This window comes from Epinephelus lanceolatus, chromosome 8 (assembly GCF_041903045.1).
Source record: "Epinephelus lanceolatus isolate andai-2023 chromosome 8, ASM4190304v1, whole genome shotgun sequence".
Lineage (NCBI taxonomy): Eukaryota > Metazoa > Chordata > Actinopteri > Perciformes > Serranidae > Epinephelus > Epinephelus lanceolatus.
In genome coordinates this window covers 31171371-31199276 of record NC_135741.1, presented here as the reverse complement: position 1 = coordinate 31199276, position 27906 = coordinate 31171371, and the positions used below count along the sequence as shown (strand labels likewise).

The following is a 27906-nucleotide window of genomic DNA, read 5'->3' as shown; positions in this document are numbered from 1 at the left end:
TTTATGTCATATCTGTAGAGAAAATGGATGACATCACCTACAGACATTGGAGGTTATTGCGTGCTGTGATCTTTGTGAGTTATTTAAGATTGGAAAACTAAATTTGGGCAAGGGGAAAGAATGTAGATGGGGCTGAGCTTACTGACACACCTGTTAATGGAGGAATACACTTCCCAAACTTACTTCTATTTTAGCCTTAACATCTTCTTCAGAGAAAGATACACTTCTAAAGTTGTGAACAAAACAACCCTAAGAAGTGAAACCAATCTGACTCTGTAGCTCTGGCGGTGTTTGTACTGACCTAAACAGAGTTGGTGTTTTGTTGGAGCCAGAATTTAGTGGCCTCAAGACAAACTGCAGCTTAAGGCACTTCATTTAGTTCCTTTTTACCGCACAGATATGAGAGTTAGTAGCGTTGATCCTGTCATCTAACTCTTGGCAAGACAAAGCAGAAGCGTATTTACCAAAATCTTGGACTATTCCCATAAAGTTGTTGCTTACTTTTTTAAACCTTAAAGTCATATTGAGTTGAAAAGACTGCAGCTTTGTCACAAATCCAAAACAACCAACTCCCTATCCATCTGTTCTATATGGTCCTTAATAAACCACAGTCAACACAAAAACAAAAATAAATCCTTGGATAAAACCAGTCTGTTGGTTCTATTTTTGTATACCACCTATGAACTTCTACTGTTTCTTTGCAACCAATTCACAAAACCTTTTTTAACCAGACTGATTCCACAAGGACTGTAAAACTTCACCTGATCCTCCATCAGCATGAGGGTGAGTAGATAATGGGTGAATTTTCATGAGAAAAAGGGTGGAAGCGCTGCGTGGATCTTCAAGTAAAATCAGTGAAACAGGTGCTCTTTGGTGAGGGTGCAAAGCAGCATCAAAAAATGTATCAAGTTGAATCTTTGCACATACCAAAAAAGGAAGCAGTCAGAGTTAAATGCAGGACAAAAACTTGAAAAACCAAGGCAGCTCTGTTTTAGAAAAAAAGTTAAAAAGCCTTTATTGTGGCATGGCTGGTACAAAGTTAAAAACAGGGACCAACGCGTTTCAGCTCCTCAAATGAGCCTTCATCAGGGTTGAGGTCCAAACAGTCTGAACACAAGTATATAATACCTACTGACAATGTGACATCAATTAGTGATTAGAACATGGGGCACACCTGTGTCTTGCAGGTAGGCTGCTTACATCATCAATCAGTGACAGAACACTGAATTTTCATGTTGGGTGCACTATCCCTTGAACAGGTGTGTAAATCCAGGGTAACTAGCAGCTATCGCTCGTTCATGACAGAGTCACAGAGGGGGAGGGGGGGAGGGGCGAGCTAGCTCCATTGTGTTTGATAACATTGTTGAACGTAAACAGAAGTGACGCCCAGCGGTGCTTAGCGTGCCTTTCATATTGAATTAAAGCCAAGTCCTTTCAAGTCATCTGTCTCAAGTCAAAGTCAAGTCTCAAGTCATGAATACAAAGTCAAAGTCAAGTCGAGTCTTTTATCAATGTTTGTCAAGCAAGTCTCAAGTCATCATATTTGCGACTCGAGTCTGACTCGAGTCAAGTCATGTGACTCGAGTCCCCCATCTCTGACCGTATGTCAGATTGACAGGAAACTCGACACACATGGTCAGGTGAAGGGGTTCTACCAAAGCCTACATAATCCTAAAGATCTGCCGGCTAGAATGTCCGCCATATTGAATTTCTTGAAAAACACCTTTTTGACATCTCCTCCTAAGGCGTAGGTCCGATTTGTACCAAACGTTATGTGAATCATCATGGGATGAAGCTTTGTAAACGTTGTCAAAGACTTATTGATACGTCATTGCATTTTGGTGATATTGACCAGTGAACTTTAGAGGGGGCGTGGCTCAGCGCATAAATGAATTTTACTCCTTTACCGTTGAGCCAACTGTCACAAAACTTGTAGGAAAAGTCGACAAAAGTATCGGAATAATAGCCTGAAAGTTTGATTCAAATCAACCAATAGGCAAAAAGTTGATATCTCATAATCAGCCAGAGATATTTGTACGAAACTTGGTTTGCATCATTTAGGGTCACGTCTCAGTCGATGCACAAAATTTGAAAATAATTGCTTAAAGGGGGCGTGGCTTATTACATCAAATCTAAATTTCAAGACATTTCACGTTCCATATTTCACAAAGCAATAAAAAATCACCAGTGTGTCCTACACAGCTGAAAGTTTTTTTTAGCACATCCACAAAATTGTGACGAAACTACAAAAGGGTTATCGCAGCTGGCCCACCTTTACAGGTACTCTGCCCTGCACCATCTGTGAGCCAGTGGCATCGCTCTCTCCTCTCCTTCCATCTTTCAGGCGCCAGCACTGGGCAAGAGTTGAGTGGCTACAGCAGGTCATCAGATGGGCACCCTCCCTTTTTTGATGTTTCATCAAATTAAGCCCATGACACATCGGGAGGGCTTGACAGCAGATCCAGCGTCCTGGATCTACCCCCGCTGACCACCACCCAACTCCATGCCGTTGGTCCTTCGACAGGTTGGCTCTGCCACCTCACCTCCCACTGAATCCAAATCCAACGGGACGCTGCCTCCGCCTGCCTGGTGATGTTGCCTACCAGCCGCTTCCTGGCCACACCTTCGATCCCCAACCATCCAAGTGTTCTCCAGAGTGACTGCCCAGCGAAGCCCCTGCAGCCGACCTCTACTGGTAGATTCTAGGCCTTCCATCCATTTTTCTGGCTCTCGAGGATAAGGGCTTGATATTTTTTGAGCTTGCGCTCGAACGCCTCCTCAATCCTCTCTTCCCAGGGTACTGTTAGCTCTATGAGCACCACCTGTTTGGTATCCCTAGACCAGAGGACCATATCTGGTCTGAGGCTAGTGTGGGCTGTCTCCTCTGGGAATTTGATTAACATATCTCCAAAAGTCTTCATCTAAATGCCACCACCTTTGCCACAAACATTCTTTGGATACTAGATGTCACATCTATCAAATGATGTTCAGATCAATGTAACGGTTAGCTCACAGTCATATTCATTGTCTTGTTGAAATTTGTGCTGTAGGCACAACATATCCTATTACATCTAATTTTTAACCAAATGTCACCAAAATATTTGACAGTGTACCCGAAATTAGCAGAATGATGTGCACTTATTTTTAGAATTTTATCACCAACACTTTAACTGTTATTAATATCTCCTTGTTTTTTGAAGATATTCAACAACAGACCAACAAATATGACATTATTTTTTAGTGTTTTTTTTTTTTTTAAGAATCACAATTATTTTTTAAATTTTCAACACTGAAAAAATGAATAGAAACGAAAATGAACAAACAGTGCCAGTCAAACGTTTGGACACACTTTCCCAGTCCCAATCCCACCACAAGTGTGTCCAGTCGTTTGACTGGCACTGTGTATGTTTACATGTTGTAATGCAAAATCAAGTCTCACACTTTGTTCTTTTGCTGGGTGGGGTCAAATCCTGGAGCCGGGCGTCAGTAGAGATGGTATCACACCACTCTCTGATCTTCATTTTCTTAAGTTGGCTCTCAAGATCACCAACACGCAAGGTCACAGTGCTCTCGTCTTTTGGACCATCCACAGGGTTCTTGTTGCTGTCTTTGGTCATTCCCAGCTCTGCAACTTCCTGCTCAGCTGTATTGAGAGAGGTCATGAGCTTGTTGTCTGGCTAAAATGAGGCCTCATTTTTTTAGTGTTGAATTCTTTTTAAGAATCACAAAAAGTGTCAACACTGAAAAAATGAATAGAAACGAAAATGAACATACAGTACCAGTCAAACGTTTGGACACACTTTCCCAATCCCATTCCCATCCCAAGTGTGTCCAATCTTTTGACTGGCACTGTGTATGTTTACACGTCGTGATGTGAAATCAAGTCTCGCATCTTGTTCTTTTCCTAGATGGGGTTAAATCCTGGAGCCGGGCATCAGTAGAGATGGTATCACACCACTCTGTGATCTTCATTTTCTTGAAGTGGCTCTCAAGATCACCAACACGCAAGGTCATGGTGCTCTTGTCTTTTGGACCATCCACAGGGTTCTTGTTGCTGTCTTTGGTCATTTCCAGCTCTGCGATTTTCTGTTCAGCTGTACTGAGAGAGGCCATGAGCTTGTTGTTCTCCTCTCTCTGTTGCCTCATTTTAGCCAGATGAGAAGCTCTGGATTTCCTCATCTCCTGCTTGAAGTAGAAGCGCTCCATTTCCAGTTGTTCTTCTGCCTTTTTCAAGGCTGCTACTGTCTCTCTGGTCTCTGCTCTCTGGTCCTCCAGCTGTAATTGATGGGAGGTCTGACATGTCTCCAGAGTCTTCTCTGCCTTCTCCTTCTGCTTTCGGAGAGTTTTTCTCATCTGACTCAATGCCAGATCAATGGCCTGACCTCTGGCTCGCTCATATGCAAGATCATTTTCCAGCAATTCTGTTCTTGAGCGAACCTCAGATTTTGTTGAATCCACGTCCTGCCGTCGCACCATCTGGTAATGTGTGGTGGGCCTTGCAGTGTTTTCAACTGTTGCACAGTACTGCTTTACGGCATCGTGCTCCCACCTAATCAAATGCTGCTCAAGTTTCGTCTGCTCAAGTTTGGCGAGCAGATTGCTGTTGGTGGAGGTTAGCTCCTCATGTTCTTGAGCCATCTTGGTCTCCAGCTGTCTGAGCTCTGACTGCTGGGCTTCCAATTCCTGTTGTGTGTCCTCAAGTGGTCTCCTCCAGTTGCAGTTTCAGAAATGTTATTTCTTTCTGATCTGCAGCCATCTTGCTATTCACCTGTCTGACCTCCGACTGCTGTCGTTCCTGTTCTTTATGAAGGGCATTCTTCACCTGCTCCAAATCAGCGCCCAGGTCCTTACCGATGGAGGTCTGCACCTCAAGATGTTTTTGTGTCGTCTTGAGCATTGTGCAGGTATTCTCCAGCTGCAGTTTCAGAAATGTTATTTCTTTCTGATCCTCAGCCATCTTGACCTTCATGTTCTCCCGCTGCTCTTGGAGCTTAACCAGGAAATCGTTCAGCAGGTCCTCTCGCACCTCCAGGAGGACTCTCCCCTGTGTTGTACTTTTGTTGAGCCTGGCCCCACTGTCATTCAGTTCACGCCGCCACTGTTCCTCTAGTGAACTGAGATATAACGAAGCGTATTCCATGACTTTCGGCATTGTGTTCTTTTGTCCCTCTGTGCTGTTTCTTGTGTGTCTTGTCTATGTGAGAGCAAGCTCTATCTTGATAAGCTACTATCACGGTGAGATGCTCTGAAAAAAATCTGGGTCTGTGTGAAATGTGTCTGACCTGATCTGAACAGTCCCTACTTACAAGATTTCAAACCCTTTGAAAAATTTGTGTCACAAAGAGAAATTTAGTGTTCTATTTGTGACATCACAGGACAAATGGAATGGTATTATGTCATCACCCTCAGAACATTCTGTCTATTAGGGGTTCAGGCCTGAAGGGTTGAAATCCCTTTTGTTTATGTGCTGTTTTATAATAATAATAATAATTATTATTATTATTACTGTTATTATTCAGAAATGTTTTCACAAAGGCCCGTGGGATTGTATTCCATACAGAAATGAAATTTTCACTAATGATTGGGAGCTCTGGATCTGGATCATTATGTAATATTTTACATAAAGTCATTTTTGCTGATGACACAAATTTATTTTTGTCACATAAAAACTTGGAACATCTCCAAAACCTTATGAATGAAGAATTGATAAAAGTGGACATCCGGTTCAGATGTAATAAATTATCTTTAACTATCAATAAAACCAATTAAATTGTATTTCGCTCAAATAGAAACCAAAATAATGTTAAACATATGCGTATTGAGATAAACGGGAGAGCTATTGAGAGGGTAGAATTTATTACATTTCTGGGACTTTACATTGATGAATTCTTTTTTTTTCCCTTATTTTACTTTTTATTAGTTTTGTGTTAACAAGTACACATCATACATTCACAAAATAACTAAAACCAACACACCTCTAGGTGAGAGGGTTCTCTACACAGTTGATGTGGATTTAATTTGAATGTATGTAATGGTACCATCAAAACAAACAAACAAAATGAAATGAATCGAAATGAATAAAATGAATCCCTCCCACCCTCCCCCAGCCGTCAGTCAAACAAATGCACTGAGAGACAGTAATAGTTAATTAACAGGTTTTAGTTTCCAGTCCCGGATTGTCCATTCCTGATTTGTGTTAAAAATGGTTCCCAAATTTCTGTGTAAATATCTATCTTACCATTTATTTTATATATTAATTGTTCATATGAGGCTGTTTCTGTTAATGCATTGAGCCATTCAGAGTAGGTTGGATTATTTTTTCCTGCCCAATGCCTCAATATGACTCTTTTAGAAGTGGTGAGTGCTATCTTTAGCCACTGTGCTTTTTTCTCATTTATTCTTTCATTTCCTTTCATACTATTCAGGAGACATAATGCGGGAGTAAGATTGATATTTGTACCTAGACTATCTATGATCTTTTCTGTAACCCTCTGCCAGTAGGCAGTTAAATTGGGGCAGTAAAGGAACATGTGGAGAAGATCTCCTTTATCTGTTTTGCAGCACCAACACAGGTTTGACTCACTCAACCCAAGTCTATTCATCCTCACTGGTGTCCAGTATATTCTATTGAATATTTTAAACTGGATGAGTTTGGACCTGGCATCTCTCATTGGACTTAGCATCTCCCCAGTCAATCTGCTCCACTCTTCCTCCTCATAAGTTATTCCCAAGTCTCTTTCCCACACAACCTTTAAGCCCGTTGTATTACCCTTAAACCCACTAATAAGATGATTATAAATTTTACCCACAAAGTGAGGCATTGTACTTAATGATATAAATTTCGAGGAGATAGGAGATTGGATTGGCAGCTCAACACCTCTGGGGGTTGCCTTAGATATGCAATCCCTGAGCTGTAAGAATTTCCAGAAATCTCTGTTATGCAGGTCGTATGTTTCCTTTAATTCTTCAAATGATTTTAAAATATTGTTGTGGAAGAGACATTGGATATGCTCGATTCCTTTAGTATGCCACTCTCTCCAGAAGAACACCTTTCCCCCTATTTTTAATAAAGGGTTATTCCATATTGATGATGAGCCTGTAAGAAAAGGAGATACTCCTTTCTTATGCATATGGTGCCAGATGTCCCTTGTATTAGAGATTATAGGATTCTGTCCTTGTAACTTTGGCTTATGACTCAGATAGTCTGCTGCTTTAAATGGAGCATTTAATTCTTCTTCTAAATTCACCCATAGAGGTTTGTCCTTTCTATTTGAGAGTAGGGATGTTATCTGGGCCCCTATAAATGCTTCCTGGTAGAGCCTTATATTAGGGAGTCTCAGACCCCCACATTCTACTTTAGCTTGTGGTCTTGTTATTTTCATTCTCGCCCTTTTCCCAGCCCAGATAAACTGACTGAACATTTTATCTATGGTTTTGAAAATGGTCACTGGGATATTTAACGGTATCATGCTTAAAAGGTAGTTCAACTTTGGGGCTATGACCATTTTTATAGCTTGTATTCTCCCCCATAGTGATATTTGTAATTTATCCCATCCCTTGAGTAGAAGTTCTATTTTAGTCATTACTGGATTGAAGTTATCCAATATCATATTCACTAGTCCTGGATTCAAAAGGATCCCAAGGTATTTTAAATTTTTAGTTACCCACTTAAATTTCCAGTTTAGAAAATTACTTTTGTAACAGCTTTTGGAAAGTGGCATCACTTCAGACTTATTCCAATTGATCATGTATCCCAATATGGATGAGAATGAGTTGATAGTTTCCAAAATAGCGGGCACCGACTTCTGAGGATCCGATATCAAGGCCAAAATGTCATCTGCAAAAATTAATAATTTGTTTTCTTGACCACCCATTGTTATTCCTGAGATTGATTTGTTTGATCTTATGGCTTCTGCAAGGGGTTCCAGTGCTATAATAAACAAGAGTGGCGAGAGTGGGTCTCCCTGTTTTGTCCCGCGTCCTGCTACAAAAGCCTCTGACCTCAGACCATTAGTTGTTACCATAGATTTAGGCTGGCTATAGATGAGCTTAATAATGTTCTGAAGTCCCAAACCAAAACCAAATTCTTGTAAGGTAAAAATGAGGTAGCTCCAGCTAACCTGATCAAATGCTTTGTTTGCATCTAGGGACAAAGCAGCTGTTGGAGTATCTAAGTCCTTGACTTTCCAGATTAAATGAAGTAAGCGTCTGAGACTATCTGAGGAGGTTCTGCCTTTCACAAACCCCACCTGCTCTCTGCTCTCTTAGCTTCAGCTACTTGGTTAGCTTGAGGTGACGTCAATAGGAGTTTATCGATTTTCGGACCCGTATTATTCCTCCCACGTGGATTTTTTGACCTCTTCATAAGTTTTCCCTTTCAGACCACTGCATGAGTTCACATTAAGTTGCTCATTCAACTTATATTATTTGGCGAATATAGTTGGAGCATCGCAGCCTCCTCAGCACGCAGCCTTTCCTCTCCACATCGTCACCGGACATTGATGAATTCTTAAACTATAGGAAGCATATTGATGAATTGACAAAGAAATTGTCTAAATATGTCAGATTATTTTTTAAATTGCGACACTTCCTTCCTCTTGATGCTCTTCTAAACTTGTATCGGTCTCTATTTGAGCCTCATTTGAATTATTGTAACGTTATATGGTTCAACACATATCAACAATTACAAATCTTACAAAAGAAAGTAATTCGAGTTATATCATGGGCCAAGTTAAATGCTCCCTCTGATCCTCTTTTCTATTGTTACAAACTTCTGAAACTCAACACTTGCAACACTTTCCACAATGCCTGTGTAATGTATAATTTAGCATTTAGACTCAATGACAGACTCTGTCATCTCATCCCAAATTATTTACCCACTCGTGAATACAACACGAGGGGAAAACAACTTTTAAAGGGAAAGAAACGGAAACTGAAATGTACAAGTCTTAGTGTGACCGTTAAAAGCCCACAGACTTGGAATGAGGTTGAGAGCACGGTAAAAGAGTCTGCATCTCTCTATTGTCTATTTTTACAAAGAAATTAAAACAAAAATTGCTGTTGAAATATGTTTAATTCAAGCTTGGTTCATTGTATTTTGCTCTCATGTACCTGTGCCTGATGTGTTGTTATTGTTATTGTTATATACTCTCTGTATCTATGGAATTACCTTAGGTTGTTTTAGGGTTAGGTTAGAATTTTAGGTAGAAATAGGAATTGTTTTCATAATTTATTGTATTGTTGTTTGAAGTTCTGGGCCCCCGTTTATAAGCTACAAATAGCTTCTGGGGAGACCTTTTTTACAAAATCATATCTTGATGTAAATTATGAATTGAAATTGTATTTTAAATGATTTGTAAAATAAACAAACAAACAAAGCTGTGTGCAAATGGTGCTCAAGATATAAAATTGCCAGTAGGCCAGATGGAGGTGCTTTATTAAAAGTCAAGGAAAATTTGGATTTGAAAGGCCACCACCCTCGTACCGTATGCAGACATGGGGGAAAGTCACACATGTGCAAGTCGCAAGCAAGTCTCAAGTCTTTACCTTCAAGTCTCAAGCAAGTCCCAAGTTAGTTACGGTGAGAATCAAGCAAGTGAAGTCAAGTCCCTGCTATAAGTCAAGCAAGTCAAATCGAGTCATTGCTCAGGTCAAGCAAGTCACAAGTCAAGTCATATGTCACATACAGCAAACATCTCACGATCTGCTAGCTACATGTCCTCTGAATATGCTGTGAAAAAGTCCGGTCTCTGTAGGCACCAAGGCTCCGCAAATGGCAACACAAACATTTGGGTCCAGGCTGCACCAACCAGCCAGCGTGAGACCAGTGAAAGCAAGCACACACACGTGAAGGCAGTGCCCATGTCTCACGGTCTCATGCAAGTGCGCACACGTGAACGCAGTGCCCAGAGAGGCAGTCAGCGCTACAGGCTACAATGAGGCTAAAAAAGTTCAAATGACGTTTTTCCAAACAACTTCTTATGTTGGGGCTTCAGGACACTTGGATCACTACGGACAAGCGGCATGGAGGTATTTTGTGGTATATTTATTATTATGTTCTATTTCGCCCTCTCTGAGAGCCTCGGCTCTCCCTCACCACGCAGCAGCCTGCCCTATCCCTCCCTCGCGGACCCGCACATACTCCCAAGGCTCGGCTCTCGCTCTCCACGGAGAGCCCTCGGCTCCGCTCCCACAGCCGACCCTCGCGCCCTCCGGCCGGGCCTGGCCCCACCTCACCCTTCCCCTCCCTCCGGGGCTCCGGGGAACCGAGTTCTGTCTTCCTTTTTTTGGGTTGTTTAGCCATGTAGGCAGTTGTAGCCAATGCTGGAATAGCTATTTTACATGGTGCACTGTTCGCCATTGCCGCTTGCTCTCCCCTTCTGCCAGCGGCACGGGAACGCGCATATGCAGTAGAACAGCCAATAGGAACGCAGTGGTCTGAGCTGACCTTAGATTGGTTGATGCACATCGGCACGATACTGATTCTTTAGAGGCTGAACACAGAGCCATGGTGAGGTGCAGAAACCTATTGTTTGTCTCAGACCACTTGATTTACATTATGCTTAGAGGATATTATAAAATTTTTACTCAATTATACCAAAACAATGTTGCTTACTGGAGCTCAGTGTCATAAAAGGGCTAGTTCTTGGTAACAGTTGGAAATATAACCATACAGCTGTACTGATCATCACTGGTGGACTCAGAATGCCTCTGTGATAGATCAAATCTGATAAAGTGCCCTCTACGGTGGTCCAATATGAACATGACAAAGTGCCCCAGGACACCCTGCCAGTTGAGCAAACATGATAAAGTGCCATCTGGGTTGCCCCTCCAGTGGTGAAATGTGATAAAGTGCCCTCTACGGTGGCCCGATATGCAAGAAAATGTGCCTTCTAGGCTGCTCTTCTGAGGAAGAAAATGTGATAATGTGTGCTCTAGGGTGCCAATTCAGTAGAGAAAATGTTATGAAATGCTCTCTAGAGTACCCTTCCACTGAGAAGATGTGATCAAGTGCCCTTTATGGTAGCTCAATATGCAAGAAAATGTGATAAATTCCCTTTTAGGATGTCTTTTTAGTGGAGAAAATGTGATAAACTGCCCTCTATGGTGGCCCAATATGCAAGAAAATGTAATGAAGTGCTTTCTAGGCTGCTTTTCTATGGAAGAAAATGTGATCAAGTGCGCCCTAGGCTGCCAGTCCAGTTGACAAAATGTGACAAAATACCATCTATAGTGCCATCCAGTGGAGTAAATGTCATAAAATGCTTTCTAAGTGCCCTTCCAGTTGAGAAGATGTGATATAGTGCCCTGTACGGTGGCCCAGTATGCAAGAAAATATGATAAAGTCCCCCTCCAGAATCCCTTTCCAGTGGAGAAATTGTGATAAAGTGCCATCTGGGTTGGCCCTCCAGTGGTGAAATGTGATAAAGTGCCCTCAAGAAAATCTGATTAAGTGCCCTCTAGGCTGCTCTTCTAGGGAACAAAATGTGATAGAGTGCGCCCTAGGGTGCATTCAGTGGAGAAAATGTTATAAAATGCTCTCTAGAGTGCCCTTTGAATTGAGAAGATTGATAAAGTGTTCCCTACAGTGGTCCAATATGCAAACAAATGTGATAAAGTCAATTTCAGGATACCTTTTTAGTGGAGAAAATGGCATAAAGTGCCCTCTATGTCAGCCCAGTGTGCAAGAAAATGTGCCTTCTTGACTGCTCTTCTAGGGAAGAAAATGTGATCAAGTGTGCTCTAGGCTGCCTATTCAGTTGAGAAAATGTGATAAAGTACCATTTATGGTGCCCATCCAGTGGAGAAACTGCTATAAAATGCTGTCTAAATTACCCTTCTAGTTGAGAAGATGTGATAAAGTGCCCTCTAGGTTGGCCTAGTATGCAGGAAAATGTGATAAAGTCCCTTTCAGGATGCCTTTTTAGTGGAGAAAATGTAATATTGTGCCCTCTAGGATGGCCTAATATGTAAGAAATTGCAATAAAATGCCCTCCAGTGTGAAAAATATGATAAAGTGCCCTCTAGGGTGCTGTTCTAGTGGAGAATATGTGATAAAATGCCTTCAAGGGTGCCCTTGCAATAGAGAAAACACGATGCAGTGCCATACTGACTGCTCTGTGTTAAAAAACTTTCTGCACACTGGTGCCCGTCTGCATGCAGCTAGCACCCACTGGAACTGATATGCCAAAATCATACAACTATAAATGACTTCCATAATAATATATTCGTATGTAAAGTAATAATAGGATAATTAGGGGCACACACCTTTGACACCAAAGAAAGTTAATGCAGCGAAAAGTTCAAAAGACCAAAGAGTGTCTGTCTAATTTAACTACAAAATGGTGTATCACTGCATGAATTTAACAATGTAATTGTTCATAATTAGGCAGCAGGCCATTATACGCTTTCAGTATGCCAAGGCATCATCTGCCCAACTCCTGATGATGCTTTACTGATGCAAAGAAGAATTACACTGACCTTACGTGACTCACAGTGATCTTAGCTAATTGCAGGCTGTGGACTGGCATATCTAAAATGTCATCAAATGTGAAACACGGTAAATAATGAATTCTCCACGCCTGTCTCATATCTGGCATGAAACACACCCCTGTTTTAACCGGATCGCAGCATCTGCAGTGCAAATACAGACCAATACACCAAGCATTTGATAAAAATGTACAGGATCTTGATCAGTGTCAATCTGAATAAATGCCAGTTTGGCATTTGAAATGATATGTTTATCTTAAAGTTGATTATAATACAGGTTTGGAGATGATTTATGTAGGTGTTTATGTAGCAGGCCATTAATTAACAGTGTCCCCCATGAGTAAACTGACACTGAGAAAGACATCAAATCCTTCAGTGAAGGTCAGTCTCTTATGAACTTAATGAACCACTCTGAACGATACAACTGTCACGCAGCCAAAACACACTAAAAATACATCCCTGGCTGAAAAGCACCATCTGTCACACATCAAAACACCAAACTGTCACCAAAGGCAATCTGTCTGGGCTCCGAGCATCAGTGAATTTCTGTCAACTTCTCGTTCTCTTTTCCCTCCACTTGATTCTCTCCTCAATCTGTTACACTGATGGTTGCTGCATCACTCCCCTCTGTGTACTTTGTCAAGTATCTGTCATGCGTTAGTGATGGTGTATGCCGTGGATGTCTTTGTACAAGTTCCACTTTGTGAATTCACTCTGGATATACTATTTCTTTTTGAATCCCCCACTGAAGAGCCAGATTAGTTATCTAAAACTGAAGATCTTTAGTGTCTCTGAAGTAGATGTTTAGCAAACTGGTTTATGGTGTGTTCCAAAATTTTAAACTTTTTTCCTCCAAATGCAGCAAATTATCTTTGGGTTTGTGCCATTGAAATAGCGTAAACATTGTTAACTTTATGAAAAAACAAGGTTTAAACAGCTGAAAATTAAGTTACTATTTGAGAAAGAAAATGCACTTAAATTGTTTGTTGGGCGTCAAGAACACAGGTAATGCATTTTGGTGAGTAACACTTTACATACGTACCTTTAAAATGCTGCAGTGTAGTTTCAGAATCAGGCAGTGGGCAACATCTTCGAGATTAAAATACAAGTTTTTGCTGGGATGGTTTGCCTAATTGATTGTCCCCAAAGGTCTCAAGGCATCTTGGACACAGTTCTAAAAACAGTTGAAGAAAAACACATAAAATATTTACTGCAACAACGCTGTCCAGGACCAGCGACAATACTTTAACTTAAACATTTCCTCCTAAATCTCGTCTCTTTATCTGAAATTGTGATCAGTATGTCCAAAAATATATGAAAACATCTGTGACCTTTAGCTTCAAGCCAAGAAAACTGAAATACAATGACAAGCAAGGGGAGAGTTTCCCTACAGAGGAGCATCCCGTTGTTGGACTTCTGATAATGTTTTCATCTCTGTGTGATTAAATTTCATAGTGTTTTTAAAGATTATTTTGGGGGGGGGGGCGTTGCCTTTAATTGATAGGATAGATATTAAGTGTGAAAGTGGGAGAATGACATGCAGCGAGGGGCCACAGGCCAGAGTTGAGTCCATGGCCGCTGCAGCAGGGACACACCCCTTGTGCATGGGGATCCTGCTCTGCCCACTGAGCCACTGGGCGCCCCATAGTAAAAAATTATGTGAAAAAGTCCTACGTAAATGTTTAATTTATAATTATTCATTCAGATCTAATACTGAATGGTACATTGGTGAAAAATTTTTGGAGCTTGAGTCAACTGTGTTCTCTATTTCTTTAGATAATGAAAAGATATTTTGAATCAATTAATAAGTAAATAAATATAACAGCAGAACTGTGTTTCTTGATCCACCAGTTACAATAAGCTGTTGTAAGTTTTGACGCTCTGTCCAGGGTGTCACTGTTGTGCCAAGTTGTAAAGTAGAGGAACTTCACAATGTTACGTGTGTGTTTCTCTGGTGTGTGTGTGTGTGTGTGTGTTTTGTTTTTTTAACAGGCAAAGCGAGTTCCTGGAGTGACTATACTCTCCTTTTCCAGTCCTATTTACTTTGCCAGCTCTGAAGTGGTCTTCACACAGATCAGACAGGTGCCAACACACACACACCCACACACACACACACACAGTGGAGATGGAGAAAAAGAAGAGAGGAAAATTAGCATCACTGAAATAAGAGCTGATTTTGGGTGAAAGGTTCTAAGATTGTGAGATGGGGTTACAGTATAATTGTAATTAGGAGAATGAATGAATGCAGATGAGCATCAGCCCCACAGTTCATCTTCACATGTAGGGCGCAGTCCTTCCACATGAAGTCCATCAATATGTGAACATTATTTCATGAGATTTATGCTAACACCCATGTGTATGCAGCTGGAGTGTGTGTTTGTCTTTGTGTTTTGATCGCTCTGGTTGGGATAGAAAAATTGTGCAAGGAATTTTCCAATACACAACGGGTTACATGGCAACGGAAACATTATAAAACTAATTTTCTATGCTGTAACTTTTCCCCACCACATCCAGACAGTGAGTTGTGATCAGAAGGAAAACCCAGCTGGAGTCCACACCTCCTCCTCCTCCTCAGCCCAAACATCGACACACACTCATTGCTTGGTTCTGGATCTCAGCTCGGTCACCTTCATGGACTCTGTGGCCATGCCAGCACTTTGCAAGGTGAGGAAACAGAACTAACTGGAGTTCATCTTCAGTTTCACTTAAGCTGAACACAGACACCATCGCATAAATTATTGATTTTCATTCTTTATTTTGTTGCGTGGCATGTCGTCAGTGTGGGGATTCTGCACCATGCTGCCGAGAGATGGTCTGTCAGTCTAATAGTGTAGGTGCTGCTCTGGCATCTTGAGCTGGAGTTAACTTTGAGTTTCTGCAGGTGGTGCTCTATTCTTTGTCTGAGATGTCTGTCATTCACTTCTCACACTGACTGTTTCTTCTGTAATCCATACAGTGGTGCCCCCAAAGGAGGGTACATACAACTGATGTATCTGATACAATTATCACAAAGTTAGTACGTTGGTATCATGTGAAACTAGACAACCTAAGATATCCACTGGTACCCTTCATGTCAGCATAGCTTGTTGAAAAGCTGGGTAAATAACGCTACAAACTTTTGGCAACAAAGATTTTGGCGAGAGAACAACTGGCATGGTCATTTTCAAAGGGGTCCCCAACTCTCACCTCAAGACATCTAAATGAAAATGGATTCGATGAGTACCTACAAGTCTTATACCAGTTATGGCTTTTGCTTTTGGCATGCCACCACAAGATTTTCAGAGGCCCCATCTCCCCACTCCTATGGGGGCACCACTGCGTCCATACCAGGAATTTAACACACATAATCTCTCATGCAACAAAAAAGTTCTGAATGAAAGTTATACATATTCGTTGATAATGTTAAATATAATCTGCCTTTATGTGTATCCAGTAAAATTCCTGAAAAACAAACAAACAGTGAAGCACACTACTTGTAGGTTATTTTTAGCCTTGACTAAATGTTGCAGTTTAATTTGATCTGTTAAGATGGGAACATCAGCGTAGGTTGGTTTGAATGGATACCAGTCCTGCGCTGCCAGCTCTAAACCTGCCAAGTCTGCACTTTCTTCTTATCAGTAAACTGCTATAGTGTTTGGCTGTCCTCACACTGACTCCCTACTGCTGCTGATCAAAGACATTCACAAGAAATTATTAATTACGGCTAGACTACATGTCCGCTAATCACGTGTTACATAATGAAAATATGAGACACACCCTCTTACACTTGTGTAGATGAGTTACCAGTCATACTGATATGACTTTGTTATCTCGTCCTCCTCTTTGACCTTAATGATAAAAAAAATTCATCCATCAGCCTCACAAAGTCAACATGTGCTTGAACATGACTACATGCGTAAAGAAAAGCTTTACATGATGTATTGTGTGTGTGTGTGTGTGTGTGTGTGTGTGTATTCACCAGGTTGTAGAAGACTTGGAAGTCCAGGGTGTCAGTGTGTTTCTGGCAGCGTGCCCAGGTCAGCTTCATGTTTCATACTCACCAGTGACTCCTCTATGTCTTTCTCACACATTCATTCACTCACTCACTCACTCACTCACACACACATTATTTGTCTAGCATCCGGCTGTTACTGTTTCCACAGGTCAGTTTCCCACCATCCCGCCCATACTGTAGCTCTGCTTGAAACATTTTTCTTTCTGAACTTCATGTAGCTACAGTAACATGTTTTTGTCGTTAAAACTGACAGGCTGACCATCTGAATGAAATAAATATCTGAAACTTTAAAATTAAAACATAGCGTGCAATCCTGATGCTCTCTGTATGTCAACAGAGAGAGTTTTATCCCAGCTCCAAACCCAGGGCTGTATACCAAACAGTCTGCCCAGCTCCTGTCTCTTCCCATCGGTCCATCATGCTGTCCAGCGCTGCCTCAGTATCCTGCCCAAGCCCCTGGAGGTACACATTGTCTCACTTCCAAAGTCATGATTTCATGAGACACACTTAGAAAAAAAAATCATATATTAGCAGCTGAGATGTATTTCCTACAGGATGGAGTGTGAGCCCTAAGGCCACAAATCTTTTTAGATTTATATAATGCATCTGTTTTGTTGAACTGGTCCGGGAGTTTTCTATTATTTTTCTGAAGGCACATTAAAGGGGAAATCCACTGATTTTACACATCAAAGTTTTGGGGAGCTGCCTAAAATCTCAAAAATGTATTCAAATGATGTCACTTGACTCAGCGTCGGCTGGTGCTGAAGACCACAAGTTAGAATATGAAAAATATCTGGAGGTGTAGAGTTAGAGAGAAGTGATCTTACCAGATGTGTGCAGCACGCTCCTCATCTCTGCTAAAGACTACCAGCTCGAGGATGCATTAGCAGCCACTAGTATAATGGACATGAATCTCTGAATGAAATGGTGTAGGTCAAGTGTCATTGTGGGTGATGTAGGCACCAGATTTGATTAAAGGGATAAAAAGATGATATCTCTGGTTGTGCTGCATCAAGTTTTATCCTACTTTTAAAGTGTCTGTCATGAGTCTGACAAGTGCCATGCAAAATCAATGGAGTGCTCCTTTAATGCTTTTACCTGATATCTTGTTAAATATGAAGTGTGCCATAAAATTCCAAGAAATATTCATGTTTTTTTTCTATCTCTTCACAGGAAATCAGTCCATACACAAGTGAATGCTGAACCTACACCATTTCTGCTTTTGAATGTAAATTACAGGACAGTTACGTCATCTCACTGTAACGAGAGGGCAGAAAGAAGCATCCCGGGGTGATAGTATAAAGGTTTTAAGATGACAGTCAGAACAATCAATAAACAAACTTACTCTTATTTTGAAAGAAAGCCATCAACACTTTTTACAATATGTATATGTGTACACTTCTCAAACATTTCTTAACAATAAATGTAATTGTTTCCCAGTTTCCATCATTACTGACCTCTTTATCATGAAGTATAAGACTGCCGAGCTGCCAATAGAACGCTGTTAGCAGAGCTCTGGGCCCAGCTCGCTTTTGCTGCGATGGGACTCGAACCTACAATCCCCAGCTGAGGAGGCCAATGTTATATTAAAGGGGCAGTTCACCCAAAAATAAAAAAACACAAGACAAGCACCATCTAGTTCCTTTGAATTCAAGAGAAGGCAAACACCTCTACAGGCGACATGTCCAACTCACACCAAAATAATATAGATTGATAACTAGCACCACTGGTAAGTATGTGTTTTTGATTTTGTGGTAAAATGGCCCTTTAAGTACTTTATTCATGGTATTAAGGATATTGTTTGTAATCAAGTCTGCTTTTTTCACATGAATGCGTGCATAACCCGATCTGAAAACCTGGAGTTGACAAAGGCTGTTAATTACCAGCTTCGTAATACCAATTATCAAAGCTCACCAATGTTAGGCTCAGTGAAGCCAGATAACACAGAGAGAGACATTATTTCAGATCATTAAATCATTGATACATTACAAGTGACTGTGTTGGTGTACTCCATGTCAGTCAGAGAGCAGCCTCTGTAAAACACAATTAGCACAGGACAGGCATGGGCCATTGTCTGCTGGGTTATAAGCCCAGTGCACATCTATAGTATCATGCCACTGTCCACCACCCCAGATGGGACTCGAACCCACAATCCCTGGCTTAGGAGGCCAGTGCCTTATCCATTAGGCCACTGGGGCTACAATAACACAAATTGCGGAGAGTCAATAGAGAGTAAAACATGAGCAGCTATGGCTCTGTAAGCAGTAAACAAACTATTTCCAAATTAATTCATCATCCACCTCAGCGCAGTAACTAAATCTGTGTTGAGCAATAATTAAATCTGTGTTGGGCAATAACTTCGTAAAGACTGAAGTTGCTCAGTCTCTGGAATGGTGGCTTCTTACAGTTACACAATAACATGTGCACACAACAAAATAGGTCTACACTCCTTTCGCTACATACCAAAGATAGGAGTTGACTTTGTTTTGATAATTAAGTCAGTCTCTATCCTGTCCTGTAAGGAACTGTGTGTCTTGGATTAAGTGACAATGACATTGTTAGTTTACTGTAAGTGACAGAGGCAGACAGTGACAATGACAGAAAATATGTGGCTGTCCCTCCTTCTGTATTTTTTTTTTAAACAATAGGTTAAAACAACATTTGTCTCCCCTTTTTCTTGTATTCATGTGTTCCAGTGTCTTATATGTTTCCCTCCTTTCCTTCGTTTTTTTTTTTCAACCAGTGAATGTTGGCTCTAACATAATTATGCTGCCATTTATGCCATAAATCTTGAACATATTTAGATGTCAAGAAACCATCTTGGTTAAGTAAATGTCAAATAAAACAAAAAGATAATAATGTAATGCACAATTAAGCTTTTCAAAATTTATTGGCTACTGTATGTCCCAGACATTCAGTATTACAACAGAGTCATTACTGATAAGAGTGGTTTGCCAACTGATTAAATTAATATTAAAGAGTCATATTTAGCCCTCACGTACTGATAAAACACAATCATAAACAGCTGGTGCCAGCTGTGTGTGTCATTCTATGAATTTGGTGGTCAAAGTTCATAAAAGTCCACTGCTTACAATATGCCCTGCTGCGTTTAATGGAGGTCTTGTTTCACTGGCTGAGGAAACAGAACTGGCCTGCCACTGGTTAAAACACGCAGAAAAAGTGCTGTAAAGAACTTCAGAAGCTGAGAGGCTGTTTTTGACTTTTATCAACAAACCCAGAGGCCACATTTAGAGATCTTAGAGGAATTTTTCTCCTCACTGGAAACACACATTTGTAGCCTTGTAAGACCATCCTGATGACGTGAATTCAACATTCTGTTTTGTTCGCTTTATCAGTCTGGCCCCGCTGCTGCCACAAACACTTTCCAGAAATTAAAATCCAATCAGACCTCACCAGACACCAGTCCCCTGTGAAATGAAGTGAGAGAAAACTTTAAACAGGTGGCCATCTTAACTTAAAAAAATATATCTACAAACATGAAAACCTGCGGTATCAAAAGCAAGCAAGAAAAAAAACACTGTGTTGGACATCAAAAACTTTCTGTGAAATAAGAAAATGTACACTTCCATTAAATAGTAGTGTCAGATCTAAACATGAAGCATTAGAGACTTGAGCAAAACCAACACAGTCACCCAAGATGGGGCTTGAATCTATTGGTTTGTGGACTCCCGCTTTGAAGCCTCGAGTTAGGCATTTCAGCTGTAGCCATCTTGTTTTTTGGAGCCAGACGTTACCATATTTGGAGGAGAGGCAGGCGCTGTGCAGGAGAGAAGGTTAACTGAGAAGCCTAAGATACTATCTACAAACAGCATGATTCTCAAAGTGGCCCACTGCATTATGCATGCATAATTTTAAGCCTTAATAAAATGTAAGCAAGAGAGTTATATAAAAATCCACACTGTACAGTTGTCATGAAGGGGGAAAACTAGCTCTAGGGACCAAAACTATTATTTGTACCAGGCTGTAAACATGTTTATTTCTGCTGTAAAGTTCAGCATTTTAACACAGGGGTCTTTGGGGATTGACTCACTTCTGGAACCAATCTCAAATGGCCGTTTCAAAGAACTGCAGCTTTTGGCACTTTAATGTTGGCTTAATTTTTCAGCCTGGAGGTTGCTGCTTGGTTTCACTGCCCTACCTGGTTAAATGTTTCAAACCTGTTTCACCTCTGGGTGTGGTCAGAAGTGAGTTCTGTTGCACTTGTAAACACACCCAAAACATTCCCATGTGTCACTCCACAGACAGTTAAGAGCGTCCCCTGAGCAACAAGAAAAACGCACAGTGCTCCCCTTTTCTGCCTCTTATACTACACACTCTATAATTTTCATACAGTCCCTTATGTCAAATACTACACATAGAAGGCTGGTTTTACACACCTACATTAAGACCATCAAAAGTTATTCTCAACATCCAGTGAAAAATGTTCTTCATTTGTTCATAACCAGACAAATTAAGACAACTAACCCACTTCATAGAGAACTGAAGTGAAAGGTTAATTTCCAGCAGAAAGAAGACATCAATCCATGTTAGTGTGTCAGTCATATTGCCTGTATCAGTGCAGTTTATTTTCTTTCTTTTTCCACAACCAGTGCCCTCTGTTGACGAGTCCCCCAAAAACACACACACCCAAGGCAGCTACAGGTTTAATGTCAGCAAATAAAGTCACCATGTGGATAATCATTGCTTCTTTTATAAAGGACACAGGTGGATAATGCTTCTCTGCATCTGCAGCATGATTTCAAGATGCTAAAATGCACACATCACACCTTATTTATTTATCTTTTTTATTGAATACCAGATGATAGTCGTTATTTTGACAGTGAAGTCTGCCTCCTCTGCATCAAAACAAACGATTAGTCAAACTACATTTAAAGCACTTCTTAGGGTTATAAAAAAATATTGTTATTATTAACAGTAGTAACAGATAAGCAAATTGCTTGTTTTAAATAGGAATCCATTTTAAAAGACTCTTGATGGTGGCTCCTATTATCATCAACATTGTAAGTTTATTTTTGCATTTATCTTTTAATGTTTTTTAATTTATTTTGTCTTATTTTGTTATCTTCTTATGAATACATTTTATAATGGTTTATAACACTCCCCTTTATTGAACATCATTACAATGTAAAAAAACAAATTTGTACATGATAAATAACTAACTCAATTTAAAAGAAAAAGGGAGAGGGAAAGAAATTTAGAAAAAAATCGACCAGCGGCGGACATTTGTACTTCCGGTTTGTTTCACTTCAGTTTAAAGCCCCTTCAGGGTCCATCCGAAAAATAATAGAAGGGAACCTCCGAGAAAATAAATTTAGCAGAGGATGGTTTCGATCCATCGACCTCTGGGTTATGGGCCCAGCACGCTTCCGCTGCGCCACTCTGCTTACGGAAATACTCAGTACAACTTGAAACTATACAAATCTGGCTCAGGACGTTATTATGTTGAGATTTATATGTTCATGGTTCTAACAATGTTGCTGGTGACACCAAGGTTATGTTCTGAAGGCCCGAATTACAGATGCCCCATAAACGCCTCCTACGCACTTGAGGCGTCGGTGTCCCTCGCTCAGCCCAGGCGGGTAAACTCTATGTATAAAACCTTTGACAATCTATGTGTGAAATTCATTCAAGTTTCTGAAAAGTAAAACAAAAAATTTGCAATGTAAGATGTCCAAGAGGGACCACTGAGTGGAGCTGGCGGTATTGTAAGGGAACATTGCAACGCTGGAACGTTAAATGGCTGTCAAAGAGAGAGAAGGGCGAACTCCATCTTACCTTTGTTTCCAATTAAGAGGATTATCCTGATGAGTTGAAGTTAGCTGGTTAGCATTACTATTTTGTTGTAATAGAATTGAATTGTTTGTGTGTAATTTTCTTGAGAAATATGGTAAACTAAATCCCGCCAGTATATGTAATATTTCGTGTGATGTGAAGTAAATAAGTTTTTTTGCAATTAGCTGTCTACCCCCTCACTCCCTGGAAGCTAAGCTAAGTACAGCATGTTACATTAGCTAATTGCTTAAAGCTGTTGTGCTAGCTTTAGTAAAACACATAAGGGATTTTTTGTGTTTGATTTAAATTAAAGTCTCATGTGGTGTAAAAACGTAAAAGGCCAGAATTGTATTATTTTGAAAACGAGATAAAAAAAGAAAAAAAGAAAATTTAGTTCAGAAATTATTGTGACACTTGAAATGGCTGTTTATGTAAATTACTAGCTATATAAACAAAAATCTGTTGTTTCTTCTAGGAAGAGTAGTTTCTGTTGACAATGTGGGGCTGCTTCGTTGGCCTTCTGGACTGTCATGGCTGCTTGTGGATTCCAACATCTTTTCTGGACACTGACATCTGGATATTGTACCGTTCCAAGATGACTGGTAGGAACTAAACCCAAGGAAACAAAAGAAGAATCAATTTTATTTGCTTTTTTTCCTAAGATCTCAGATATCTATATATATTCTCCTGAGACTTGAACTTTGGTATGCATTTTTAATTCCTCTTAGCTATTTGGGATCAGTAGGACCCAATAAATATGAAAAATTAAACATTATCAATGACAATTAATGTCCTCAAATGAGACAACAATTAAGTCTTAATGTCCTCAAACAGGCACTTCCTAATAAACATCGTCTTAGCTTGTTACTGTTTCTAAAATTGGTCAAATTTACTGACATATCAAACTACACACATTTTTAATCATAAATAAACAAGTTACAACCATAAAATATGATCAGGCCTTGGACCTTGTCCCCTTTTGTGTCAGGATTGATTATTTAAAACGAATACCTAAAAGTAATAACCTTAAAGGAAATAAGGAATGTTCACAGGGAGAAACAAAGAGTAGTAAAAACTGCTTACTGAATCAATTTGGTTAAACAGAGGAAGCATTTTATTGAATCACAAGCAGGATACTACTAATACCTGAGTTTAAAAAAGGAAGTGTACCACAGAAATGAAGCTGAACGGAAGACCTCTACGAATATATACTTTATCTATCGTGTTTCTAAGTCAGTGGTCGTATGTGTGTTTGTGAGGTGGGGGTCTTATTGCTGTTATGTTGAGTCAGCTATTGCCAGTATCTGTGCTGAACGATCTAAATGAATTAAGTGAACATAGAGAACCAAGTGACCCTGTAGCAAAACTAAACTGTAAGAACTTGGGTCTAAGATATTTTGGAGAACCTCAGATATTGATACCTGAGATACTAAGGCTACATCCACATCCACACAGTATTTGTTATAAAAACTATTGTTATGTTTATGCCTAGTGTCCACGCTACTCTGCCTTTTTAAATAACTGAACCAAAGACCTTTGAAAACGCTGTTGACCCTGTTTTAATTTGAAAACTCCAGGTTGTGTTTTAGTCTAGACAGGCGGAAACTTTTGAAATTGATGCCGCAGACACTCACGTTCGCTTCTCGATTGGGTCTTATCAGTCAAGCCAAAACATTAGAACTAGGTCTACATACATTTTGTGGGTATCCCTGTCTCATTGCCATGGTTTCTTCTGTTGGTAGATACTGCCTCTGGTACCACTTTTATATGTTGCCATATTTCTGATGTGGATCTAAAATGTTCATGTCTACGGAGATTACTTTTGTTTTGAAACGGCACTTTAAAATGAAAACATATTAGTTTGGGTGTGGCCTAAGTCCAGGGTTTGCAGCATATACTCTCCACCTGGGGAAAGGTTACATATCAGACATGTTACACTTACCCTAGGGCCACACTGCCAATGAAGTGCTGCAAAGCGCAGCACACCGAAATTCTCGCGCAAGCCCGTTCACATCAGACTTCTACTCCCATCTGTTGTCTCCGTCACATTTGGGGCTGTTTTTCCATCATGGGTAAGTAAATAACCTCATAAAATTATACGCCATGTTTTCCTAACAACTGTACATGTATGTCCACTTCTTAGTAATGAGTATATGTATATAAACACACACACATATATACATCGCATTTGTCAAACAGGGTGTTTTATTTTGAAATTTGTTTTATTCTGAAAATTGACCGGATGTGACCGGTTGTTGTTCCTTTGTTTGACTTCCTGCCCGGCTTGACACATTCGCTCGCAGCTCGCGCAGAAAATAGACCAGACGCCGAAACAATCGCTGCAGGGCCGGCTGCGGAGCTGCGCGGCCGGTGTGGATGACACAATCGGTTAACAGGCGCGCCGAAAAGAAACTGGCTTCGCTTCTTGGCACTTCAAGGCTATTCACAGCGCGGTGTGGCCCTGGCGTTATAATTAACAGCTCAGCTTCTTTCACATGAACGTGATCGTTGCTGGATTGGGAAACCCAGTGTTAACAGAGCCAGATAATAATTGGCTTTTTTGATAACAGTTATCTAAGATCACCTACGTTAGGCCTAGTGAAGCCAGATAACTCAAAGAGAGCCAAACGACAGTGAAGTTGCTTCATGATTTAAGATAATCAGCTCTGGTTTGATTCCTTCGTTGACCCATTCAGAGTGTCTACAAATGAAGACTTAATCTATGTTACTGTGCCAGTCAGAAAGCAATAGAAGAGATTGCCACTTGGGCTTCACACATAACAAATTGACCAGTTCTATTGACAAACAGTGAGTACAACTATTAAGCAACAAAATGAGTTAAAATTAATTAGTTTGAATTAATTAGTTTGAATTAAGATAATGATGGCCCCTGATGCTACTGTGGCAGTAACAGAGAGAAAACAAAGACATCAAGAGAATTAGAAAGAGGAGAGGGAGACACATGGAGACAGAGTAAAACTCCAGAGACAAAATCTGTGACATTGTACCAAAATGTGTCCAGAAAAATAGGGAAAAACTACAACTATAAAACAGTCGATTAAAGATGATTCTTCAGCACATTCCTGGGGTGAGCTCACTAATGACTAACACACTGGTAACCTTGGCCTGAACTAAGTCTGTTTTTCTGACGCCCACAGTAGGTAGGTGGTTTATATCCCAAATTCATAAGAGTGGAGAGTGACTGTATCAGTTTTCAGTGTTGTAGTCAAAACCACCTATACAGAGAGCAAGTCATAACCAAGGCCAGAGTGTATTGAGACCAAGACACGACCAAAAGAAGAGGAAAAACCAACTTAAAACCAAGACCAAGGCAGGGCGAGACTTGACTCAAGACCATGATCAGACCATGGCCTCTCTACTTCTTCATTCACCTCTTTTATTGCCACACTGTAAATACGTGTGTATGTAAAAGTGTACCATGAGAAATGTCACGATAAAATAATTGCAAGAGTGAATTTTATGTGTGGTAATTTTCCTTAATTTTCTCTAAGCAAACAAATACATCAGTAGGTAGCTGAAATCAAGTTAGCCATCATTTTCAACACTCTTTTGCGCCAGCATTTTAGTGCAGTTGTGGTCTTGGCTGGTCTTGAATTACAATCCTGTGTCCTCTTTGTCTGAGACCGATACAAGTGAAAATGCAACCTATTTTGAGACGAGACCCTCAAGATCTTGAGACCAGTCTGAAGCCCAAGACCGAGCTCCAGTACAACAATACTATTGAATTTTTGAAGAGGCATAAATTGTATTATGCATTTCCATCATTAAATTGGTAAGTGCGTTCTACCACAAAATGGGATTAGTGGGTTGCTCAGCTATCAGTTGCTGTTGTGGAAGTGTGTGCACAGTGCTGCTGAAGGCCAGCTTTTATGTTTTATTAAATCTTGCCAGTGAAATAACAAAAGTGATCGGTTTTGTACATCATTAATGCCATCGCAGTTGTAGTTTTGTAAAAAAAAAAAAAGTGTTTGTTGCTGCATTGGGAAACCCAGGAAAACAGCATCAGTTAACAACCAGCTCTGAGTGCCGGATATCCAAGATCACCAGTGCCGGGCTCAGTAAAGCCAGATAACCCAAAGAGAGCCAGACTTAACTGCACTCATCACTTTGTGATTTCAGATTATTAACTCTCGTTGCATTACGGCGGGTTCACACTGGACAAGGAAGCACCCGATTTGTTAATTGTCACGTAGCTGCCCGTTAGCAGTTGCCTGGTCGGTCACACCAGAGCCACATTTCTCTGCGCTGGTCAGCTGGCGATTCTGCTCTCTGCTCGGTTTAAATCACATGTAGAGCTCTGTCTCTGCTTGAGTATGAGTGTGTGTGTGTGTGTGTGTGTGTGTGTGTGTGTGTGTGTGTGTGTGTGTGTTATTTATCATAGTCAGATCATTCATATATACTGTATTGTTTACAATACATTTTCAGTGTGTTTTCTAGCCAGATTAGCTCATGGCTCACAGGAGAAATAGACCAGACACTGACACTTTCACTGCAGATTGCGAGGTGGCCATGTTTAACATTGGTGCCGAAAGCAAGCAGTCCAGTGTGAACCCAGCTTTACACTGTTGACACATTCAGTGGCTACAAATGAAGGTTTAATCCACGTTACTGTGTCAGTCAGAAAGCAATGGAAGAACCCTCTGTAAAACACTGTTAGCAGAGGATGGTTTCGATCCATCGACCTCTGGGTTATGGGCCCAGCACGCTTCCGCTGCGCCACTCTGCTGTTGCTGCTTGTAGTAATTTGGACTCAAAGGCACAATCTCTGGCTTAGGAGGCCAGTGCCTTATCTGTTAGACCTCTGTGGGAACCACAATGTGGGTTTTGGATTAAGATAATAATGGATAACAAAGTGTGAAAAACTTCCTTGTGTACTCACCCGTTTCATCAACGTCTGGGTTACAGTCCCAGCACACAAAAGGAACTCCAAGGAGATGTACGTAGGGGGTTTTGTTTGAGGGATTTGACAATTTCAGCTGTCTGATTCACCGGGAGGAAAGAAATGAGAGACGAAAGTGTGACTCAGCATGGAAAAGATCAATGCCTGTTACCTATAAAACACACAGCAAGACAGCACATTGTTTGTCCTGCCTGGTTAATCAGTATCTTTTCTTCCAGTGATCAAGCAGGCCCTCCCATTCAGTCTCCTGTGGAGTAATCATAAATTAACAAGAACAACACTGACTGAGCTGAAATGGCTGACTAATCTAATCACACAAGGATACAAGATAAGACAAAAACACATGTAAGACCATCTAAGACCATCTAGTGTGAAGTGAATATATTATTGTATGTTTTGCAGTTTTGACTGGATTCACCCGAACTCCCATTTGTTGCGTTTCCTGTGGTTATTTATTCTGTAAATACCATCTCAAGCTAATTTCTTTAGGCAAAAGATGACAGAATAAATTAAAAAGCAATGACAGCAAGTACAAAATCAGTGAACTTACTCTGTAAATGATCACCAATGCGTGGTCATCTCTGATTTCTTCTGTGCTTGTTACCATTCTTTATAACAACTGAGCATACGGTTGAGAACTTTGCCCCGTCCCTCCAAAACAATGTCCAGTTTAGATTAGATTTCTCTTCAAGGTCTCAAGGCACAGCAG

At 40.5% G+C, this 27906-nt stretch overlaps 1 protein-coding gene, 1 long non-coding RNA gene and 3 other non-coding genes across 5 annotated transcripts in view; 1 reads left to right on the top strand and 4 right to left on the bottom strand.

The window, feature by feature from the left end:
- The window catches only part of slc26a6.1 (solute carrier family 26 member 6, tandem duplicate 1), a 30243-nt gene extending 12017 nt beyond the window's left edge, over nucleotides 1-18226 (top strand). The window contains exons 14-18 of the mRNA XM_078170195.1: nucleotides 14482-14571; nucleotides 15004-15153; nucleotides 16451-16505; nucleotides 16821-16945; nucleotides 17657-18226. Coding sequence (XP_078026321.1) covers nucleotides 14482-14571; nucleotides 15004-15153; nucleotides 16451-16505; nucleotides 16821-16945; nucleotides 17657-17686 — 450 coding nt within the window. The 3' untranslated portion in view covers nucleotides 17687-18226. The remainder of the gene's footprint in view (nucleotides 1-14481; nucleotides 14572-15003; nucleotides 15154-16450; nucleotides 16506-16820; nucleotides 16946-17656) is intronic.
- A 382-nt stretch (nucleotides 18227-18608) lies between these two features.
- Nucleotides 18609-18681, bottom strand: trnar-ccu (transfer RNA arginine (anticodon CCU)). Its single transcript has one exon. It is a non-coding gene; the product is annotated as a tRNA-Arg (tRNA).
- Nucleotides 18682-21403: 2722 nt separating this feature from the next.
- Nucleotides 21404-27872, bottom strand: LOC117258170 (uncharacterized). The gene is made up of 3 exons (XR_004501747.2): nucleotides 27748-27872; nucleotides 27177-27444; nucleotides 21404-22885 (listed from the first exon to the last, which is right to left on the bottom strand). It is a non-coding gene; the product is annotated as an uncharacterized LOC117258170 (long non-coding RNA).
- Nucleotides 21817-21888, bottom strand: trnam-cau (transfer RNA methionine (anticodon CAU)). The gene has a single exon. It is a non-coding gene; the product is annotated as a tRNA-Met (tRNA).
- Nucleotides 26952-27023, bottom strand: trnam-cau (transfer RNA methionine (anticodon CAU)). Its single transcript has one exon. It is a non-coding gene; the product is annotated as a tRNA-Met (tRNA).
- Nucleotides 27873-27906: the final 34 nt, after the last annotated feature.